Here is a 9,125-nt window from a genome sequence, read left to right as displayed (position 1 = left end):
TACGGCCGCAGGTTTTTCAGTCCACAATTCTTACCGTAGTTAGTTTATTCTATTTTATTTTAATCAAAGTAGTTCAATGATTATTTCATAGCTGTTAAAACTAATTTTTTAAAGGCCTTATATCAATGCTATAACTATATTTCTACAAGTTTTCATTTTTATTCATTAATCTACTTCTTCAAGTTCAATTTTTATTTTGTATTAAAAACAAGTGTGAGCAAGCTGTATTGCTTCTTCTAATCACAGCTGTTTTTACACTCAAAAATTGCTCTGCATATAAATTTTAGGTAGTAATTTATAAAAACTTTTCGCAGGAAAACTTTCGATATGTTGGCTGTGAAAGGGGTGTGCACCTTGTGTAAGGAAGAGCTTTCCATTTTTCGTGCTGGACTCGTGTGTTTTAATTGTGAAAAGTTTGTCCACGGCAGTTGCTGTAAACCGCCACAAGATATGAGTGCCTTACAAAAGTACGTAATTGCCTATTCATCATGGTATTGCGAGAAATGCTACAACAGGTACAGCAAAGATATAACTTCGAGGGGTAACGCGGATCGAATCGTGGTGGAGAAGAAGATGGACCTATTAAACCAAATTCGTGATCTTATTATGAAAATCGAGGACACCCTTCGCTCGATGGGCCAACGGTGTAAGCAAATGAATGACAGGGCAATATCTCTCACAATGGAAAATGAAGAACTTAAAAAACAAATCTTATTGCACGAAAAATTTCTTAAAGACAAACCAAAAAATTTCAAACAATGGAAAGAACGACGGAAAATTTTGGGCGTGGCTAAACGCGAAAAAAGAGCCATTAAATATTGGCTACCATTAGATGTGGATGGTCCTTCTAAAAGGAAAGAACTACTGACATTTATTAAAAAACAGCAAGGGTTGTCAGAGAAGGAAGCAAATAAGGCTGTTTATACTTCCACTAGGAAGAAAGGTATGTTGTACAACTATAAGCAAATAATTTTGAAATGATGTTACTGATCAAAAACAACAAATATTGACAATTTGCTGTTTTAAAACAAATTATATTTGATTTTATTTAGTAAGTAACACAAAATACCTTTAAATTAGAATTTAAATTAAATTAGAAATACTTTGATTGAATATAAAAAAATATTTTTTTGCATTGTATAAATTCATTTTTTTCCACATCCTATGTGTATTTGTTAAATTTAAACAATATTTGTAAATCCCAGCCCCGGAAGATGATCTCAATAAAGATCGAAACGTTGACACGATAAAGAAAATGCTTTTCTGAAACCTACGTCACACCAGACCGCATCTCACGAATTTCGAATAATCATATTACAGTAATGCTTATTATATTGTTCGTTATATTTTCCCAGCCAACGGAGATAGTCTCCAGGGGCTTTTTACAGCTACGCTATTTCAGCCCCCAACCTATGCAAAAATCTAGCCAACTAGCCTAAAACTAACATCTATAATATTGGGTTGTCCGGAAAATAATGCAGGATTTTAAGTTTTCATTAAAAAAAATCTATATAAAATATTCTGTTTACGTTTACAGGATTACTCATTTGTATATTGTTTGTTTACCTCTGTAGCATTCCGCTACTTGGAAATAATTCAGTCATCCTTATAATGTCAAAGCGAGAATTTCGTACGATTTTCTTTTACGAGTTTAAACTCGGCCGAAGCGGAGCCCAAACGGCTAGAAACATTAACCAAGTCTGGGGCGAGGGTTGTGTTAATGAGTGCACTGTGCAAAGGTGGTTTAAAAAATTTCGGGAGGGAGATTTCAGCCTTGAAGATGAAGAAGGTCGTGGAAGGCCTTCCTCTCTGAATGATGATGTTCTGCGATCAGTGGTGGGTGCAGAGCAACTCAAAGTCAGTAAAACGACCGTCGCTGACCACCTCAAGGCGATTGGAAAAGTGAAAAAACTCGAAAATTGGGTTCCACACTCATTAAACGATCGCCAAAAAAATCAGCGCTTTGATGTTTGTGCATCACTTCTTTGTCGAAACAAAAATGACCCATTTCTGGCCAGAATTGTTACATGTGGCGAAAAGTGGATTCTCTACGATAACACTAGACGTTCTGGACAGTGGCTCGACAAAGGAGAAGCTCCAATACATTTTCCAAAGCCCCCAACTCATCAAAAAAAGGTAATGGTTACGGTATGGTGGGCTTCATTTGGTTTAATACACTACAGCTTCTTAAATCCTGGCGAAACCATCAATGCTGAATCATACTGTAACCAAATTAATACCATGCATCAGAAATTGGCAGTAATGAAGCCCTCTTTGGTCAATCGGAAAGGGCCCATTTTGTTGCATGACAACGCTCGACCACATGTGTCACGTGTAACGTCACAAAAATTATTGGAGCTTGGCTATGAAACTTTGCCTCACCCACCCTACTCTCCGGACCTCTCGCCTACTGACTACCATTTTTTTAGACACCTGGACCACTACTTACAACACATAATATTCAAAAATCAAACGGAACTGGAAAATGCATTTATTGACTTTATCAATTCTAAAAATTCTGAATTCTACTCAGACGGAATTAATAAGTTACCAACACGTTGGGAGAAATGTATTGAGAGTATGGGAAATTATTTTGATTAAAGAACATTGCTTTAAAGTAACTAGTTTCTTTTTTTTTGTTTAATACCAAAATCCTGCATTATTTTCCGGACAACCCAATACAATCGCAGAAATAAATATATTCACACCTATGTACATTGCACTCATTTTGTTCATCGGTGAAAAACTCGATAATCCTCCATCGATCTACACAGAGTAATAAGATAATCTAAATTATGGTTGATGGAATAATTTCATAAATATATATTTCATAAATATAATAAAGCACACACGCACGCACGCACGCACGCACGCACACACACACACACACACACACACACACACACACACACACACACACACACACTGATGGTGACGCTATATTTCACCATCAGCTTCTCACCACTCATACCATCAAATACCCGCATTCAGACATAGAATCTCAAAACATATATTATTAATAATAATAATTATTATTATTCAGAAATCGTGAGATGCGGTCTGGTGTGATGTAGGTTTCAGAAAAACATTTTCTATATCGTGTCAACGTTTCGATATTTATTGAGATCATCTTCAGGGCTCAAAGTGTTTGTCTTCTGTGTAATTGTGCCATTCTTGCGTGTCGTGTTGAGAGTGCCCTCTGGGGGGTGAATTTATACAATGCAAATATATTTGTTTATATTCAAACAAAGTATTTCTACTTCCAGCCCCTGAAGATGATCTCAATAAAGATCGAAACGTTGGCACGATAAAGAAAATGTTTTTCTGAAACCTATATCACACCAGATCGCATCTCACAATTTCTGAATAATTATCTATTAACGGTCACTAATCACCATACAATAATAATAATATTCAATTAATTAAGATTTTAAGTTGAGATAAAAAAGTCAGTGTCATGAGCGGGATTCGAACCCACGACCTTCGGCTTGATACGCCGCTACTCTACTACTTGGGCTATCGTGACTTCGATCCCCTCAGGCACTAACTTCCCACCTCAACCCCACATTTTGAATTTTCCCTCCTTTTTGCGATTTTTCAATAATAATAATGTTTATTAATAAAGATATTTACAAAAAACAAAATATTTAAGAGAAAACATTTTTTTTGCTTGCATACTAATCCATCAGCAGAGTTGCAATACAATTTTTAGTTACTACAATAAATAAGAAAAAGAAAGAAAGCACAGAGAAAAAAATAATAAAATTAATTCCTACTAATAAGTAAATTTTCTGACAAGTATATTTCTATAATATAGGGAATATTTTAAATAATTACATTGTAAACCCCAATCTCTACCGTTTAGATAATTACAAAGTTCAGAATCTGTTATCATTCTTAAAGTATTTTATTTTATATGACTTTAAAATAGAGCAGATTGCAACCATACGCTTTGTATATTCAATTTCTTTTAAGTTACACAATGAACAAAGATAGCACAAATCGGGTCTAAAAGGTCTAAAATTTTAGTCAAGCTGTTAACTCCTTGCTTTTATTATTAGTTCAATTTCAGTAAACGATCTAGAGTGTAAATAAGTGGCATTATAATTTAGTTTGGGGTACATTCCATGAAAAATCTCATTTCTAACTTTTATTTCTGCATTGTGATTTTCTTCTAAACTTATATTGAAAATTAATTTACTTAAAATTTCTTCCCAAGTTTCTAAATTGTCGTTTACTTCTTTGCTAATATTGTACTGATTACATAATTTCTTGTATGTGTTAAACCAAAGAATATTTTTAGTTATTATTTGTTTACATATAATTTTTGGGAGTCTATAATCAGGCAGTTTTAAAGTTCTTGATATGTATTTTAAATGCAGTCCTAAAGTATATGAATACATGCTATTCATTCATATTTCTAAATTTAGAATATAATTAGGACTATGGTAAGGAAGGCTGAGCAGCCTTTTTACAAAAAATCTCGGTAGTTTCTCAACTTGGCCAGTTTTGGATGCCCCAAACTTGGGCTTCATAACAAACACTATAAGTTTGGAGTTCATATGTATTTTTGAATTTAATAAAACATTTTTCCAAGTAGTTAATTTTGGACTTTGTTTTACTTATTTTGTCACGAAAATCAGCATCAAAATTTAATGATAGAGTCAAGTGTACACCTAAATATTTATAGATTTTTATTACTTTTATTTCCTTGCCTTCCAAGAAGCATTTTTTAACTCACCTCCCGTTTTATTGCAAATGATTATTCTCCTCGTGAATTAATCATTAATTGCAATGTAACAGGGTTATCCGCAACTAGTACAATATCAACGCATTTTTTATATCCCCTTCACTTACACCTCCTCCAATTTCCTCTATTTTGTCATTTCGGTACAAAAAGAACAGTACCGGGGACAAGAGCGAGCCTTGCTCGACACCGTTTATTGTATTTAAAAAAATCTGACACACCCTTTGTGCCGCTCGTGCACTTTCATATAAATTCTTTAATGTATTTGATAGTCTTAGATAACTTGAGATCGAGTCGAACCAACCTTATACCATTTCAGCTAGACCCAATTTATTAAACTAAAAATATTGTCTATAGTCGAAAACTGATGGCAAAATACTGCTTGGCAAAGTACTTTGTATTTTTCTAACCATATCATTAATTTGTTTATAAGCAACAAACAGCCGGTAAACAGCTTTAAAGTCTCAACATCTATAAAGGATATGCTCCTACAGTTTGAAACCTGCCCTGTGTCGCCTTTTTATAAAGAAAAAATTAAAGATTTTTTAAAATTGTTAGATACATTTCCAGAAACATATATTTTTCTTAAAAATTAGAATTAATTGTTCTAAAAAGTTTTTTTTTTGGGGGGGGAGGTATTTTAAATACTGTTGATACCAGGTGATTTACCGTTTTTAGCATTTTGAAGGACCATTTTTAGTTCTGTTAATTAAATGTCATAAAGAGTCATAGGTACACTCATTTGTGCACAATTTATGACAACGTTCTTTAAATTCTCCCATACTAATTTCTTTATTGCATATTTACTTCTTTTACTTATGTTTTAATTACGCCGTAAAATTGGTGTGCATCCTTGGCAGTTTTTAGACGCTCAGTTTGAAAACACATAATTTTTAATATATTGTTGACGCCGGACATTTGCCGGAATTTGAGCTCGTGGCCCAACAATGTTTACGCCCGGTCCTCTCCGCCCGGCTCAGTTCGTTGTTGTCGTTCGAATAGTTCACATCGTTGGCGTTCGAAATTTCTATTTGGCCTTCTTTTATTTTATTTCTCGCAATTGTCATAGCCAGATCACCTGTTGGCAGCGGCTGTTCGAGAAAACGAGGTAAAGGGCATCCAGATCCGGTTTTTCCTTCACCGTCTGTGCCTTCAGTGCCGCTCCTAAGCCATATCTGGCTCCTTGCAGCTTTGGTTTTTCCTTCACCGTCCTCCCCCTTGTCTTTCACACTTTGAATCATCGTGGAGCTTCGAGGAGTCGGCTGGAAGGTGAGTTTTCTTTATTTTATTTCCCTTTTATTTTTAATTGTTCGTAATTTGTGTTTACAAATAATACAGTCCACTTGCTCGTTAACATATATAATTGTATGTAAATTATGATAATTATAATTATTACTACATATTTATATTAATTACCAACTTAATTATAAATTTAAATTAATTGAACGACGTAAAATACAATTAACATATCGAATTCAATATTTTAAAAGATTACACTCTTATTATTTTAGATTTTATTTCTCCCTCAAATTCTGTAAATAATTATTTAAATCAACTAACAATTACCTGACATTATAAATGAATGATTAAATGAGATAATAGAAATACAATAATAGTTCATAATTAGAGAGAAATTGTAGAATTGAAGTAATAATAAAAATATGTGATTCCAAAAGTGGTTGTGGTTGTTGCTATTTACCAATAAACAAAACCAAAAATGTTCTTTGATAAAACATTTTTAGAAATATATATTTTTTAAATTATATTTCTCAGAAAAAATGTTTCTTTTGTAATGTTGTTTTATAGAATTTTTCATTTTGGCACACTGAGGATGCCCTCATTAGTTTTGAAATACCACAATATTAAACAGAAATTACCTGATAGTTCGTTCATAGTATTGTTAAGCTTACTAAACCGTTAGTGATAATAGTGTCCATTTTATAGTGAATAAAGAGGTAACATCTCATAATTAATGATGGTATGTTTCAGAAAAATTATTCAAGCATAAAGCTCCAGATAGTTCTATTAGTTTTCAAATTTATCAAACCATTAATAATATTTCGAAAAGTCGGCTAGCTAACGTGTTCCTTATAGCTGTTATTGTAATCTACACGCTCCTGGGCGCCCTCGTTTACACATATGTGGAAGGAGCATATGAAAGTGACTTAAGAGACCAAATTGTAAACGAGAGAAATCGCTTGATACGGGTATTTTGTCCCTAAAATAGTTTAAGATAATATTCAATTTATATGATTACGACTTTATTTATATCAAGGATGGAAATCAAACCGTGGACGAGGTTCGGCACTATTTCGATTTTCTTTCTGAAATATTTGGCAACCACAGCAAAGTTCTCACTAGAGGCGACGAAGAGCTGGCCTGGGATTATATCGATTCGATTTACTTCTGCGGTATGACGTACACGAGTGTAGGTGAGCTTAGAGCCTGAATTTATTTCTCATATAAGATAATCATTGGTTTTTATTGTAGGATATGGTGATATTACACCGATGACATCTGTAGGTAAAGTATTCACCATAATCTACGCTTTCTTCGGTATCCCGATGTTTTTAATGCTACTTGCATCACTTGGAAGTTATGTGTGCAAAGGCATTTTATTTGATATTTCACTGATGACTAGGTGTTGCTTGAAAATGTGCTGTAAAGATAGTAGAATTGTGTAAGTAAGAGATCTGGAATATTTTGATTAATTGTCCAATTAACATATTTTTTTCTTCAGCAAACGGTTAAATGACGTCGAAGACTATGATGATGAAACAAAAGCCATAGTTGACCAGGGCTGTGGCGTTCTTTTATATTTCATCGTGACATTGATTGTTACTTTTTTGGTAGGCGCTGTGCTGTTCATGTTTGGTGAAAATTTGCAATTCATGCCAGCTTTGTATTTCATATTCATAACACTGAGTACGCTTGGGTTTGGTGATACTGTACCTAATGTAATACGACTCCTTCATGATTCTTCGTTTGCTAAAGTGTTTTTGAATTTTCTTCTTTATTTACAGAATAGAGCATTTATGATAGCGTCCGTTGTTTACATTGTAGTGGGACTCACAATGGCGTCTACCGCCATTAATGCCATTATGGTAAATATTAGGGCTGAATTCTTCGTAAAACCAGTTAAAAATTCTTATGTTCTTCTCCACTTGGTGTTTTATCTTTAATTTAAACTGTAGAATAATTCTGTCACATAAAAACTTTTTTCTCTTTCATCTTGTACGAAACACCTGGGTTATTTCAGCTGTATTAAAATTTAATTACACTAGAAACATATAATACATTAATTTTTATTTTTCAGTTAACATAATCGGAAATAGAACTAAATAATGGTATAATTAATTTGTTTTTGTAATTTCATATTTTTAAGTATGTGTTGAAAGAAAAATTATCTTCTGGATTTCACAAATTGGGAAAGAAAGTGGATGAAATGGAGACTGGTGTTTACACGGAAGACTATGACGCTTAGACAAGGATTCAAATGGTTCATTTACAAATTGGCCACATTAAAAAAGGCTCTTCCTGTAAAAGGATTTTGTATTTTATGAAATATAATAATTTATATGCGTGCTTTATGTATAAGTGATTTAAGTGATTTTAAAATATAAAAAAATGAATACCGTATTTAAATATTTTAAATTTTTCAATGGGACTCGTTAATATGCCATGCCTTCATACACTGAGAGAGTATAAATTAAAAATCCATCTAACAACACGTTACATTTTTACCAGAACAATAGGAAATATATGAAAATTATTAATTATACATACTATAACAAATATACATATATATAAATAGAAAGAGAGAGAGAGAGAGAGAGAGAGAGAGAGAGAGAAAGAGAGAGAGAAAGAGAGAGAGAGAGAGAGAGATATTTGTATGGGGATGGCGGAATGAAGCTACATGGAACCAACTTCCTTGTTACATAGTTTGTGATATTCCTTGGAACCTTGTTTTCATTTATATAACGAATATGAATAATTGAAGAAACAGTGACCTTTCAGCAAGTAAATAATACATTCAATAAGGCGATTCTTAAAGTAGGCTTTTAATGCTGATTGATAGTAGACAGCATTTTCTGAAAAACATTATCTGACAAATATTTTTCCAAAGTTTCATGAATTTTTTAGTACAATTTGTGAAACGTTAAACGTTAATACAATACTATTCCAACATAGTGTAAACCAAATTTGATATAAAGTTGAATACATTTTTTCATTTTTTCAAAATACTAAGTTCTTCTAAGGATCTTTATGTTTATGATGGAGGACGAGGAGAGGATTTTTCTGATACACCTTACCTTGACAAGTACGGCATAAGGACGAAGTCGGAAGTTGAAGGAGTGAGCGAACTCGAAAAATACTT

At 33.0% G+C, this 9,125-nt stretch overlaps 1 protein-coding gene across 1 annotated transcript; it reads left to right on the top strand.

The window, feature by feature from the left end:
* The first annotated feature begins 245 nt into the window (after positions 1 to 245).
* LOC106662656 (TWiK family of potassium channels protein 18-like) lies at positions 246 to 8,332 on the top strand. Its single transcript, XM_014386880.2, has 7 exons — positions 246 to 943; positions 6,737 to 6,954; positions 7,023 to 7,179; positions 7,238 to 7,427; positions 7,488 to 7,704; positions 7,771 to 7,851; positions 8,133 to 8,332. Exons 1-7 carry the CDS (start codon positions 328 to 330, stop codon positions 8,229 to 8,231), a joined length of 1,578 nt encoding a protein of 525 aa, XP_014242366.1. The 5' UTR covers positions 246 to 327; the 3' UTR covers positions 8,232 to 8,332.
* The last annotated feature ends 793 nt before the right edge of the window (positions 8,333 to 9,125 follow it).

The sequence above is a fragment of the Cimex lectularius genome, unplaced genomic scaffold, assembly GCF_000648675.2.
Source record: "Cimex lectularius strain Harlan isolate CLEC.00 unplaced genomic scaffold, Clec_2.1 scaffold43, whole genome shotgun sequence".
NCBI lineage: Eukaryota > Metazoa > Arthropoda > Insecta > Hemiptera > Cimicidae > Cimex > Cimex lectularius.
This window is presented reverse-complemented; position numbering and strand designations above follow the sequence as displayed.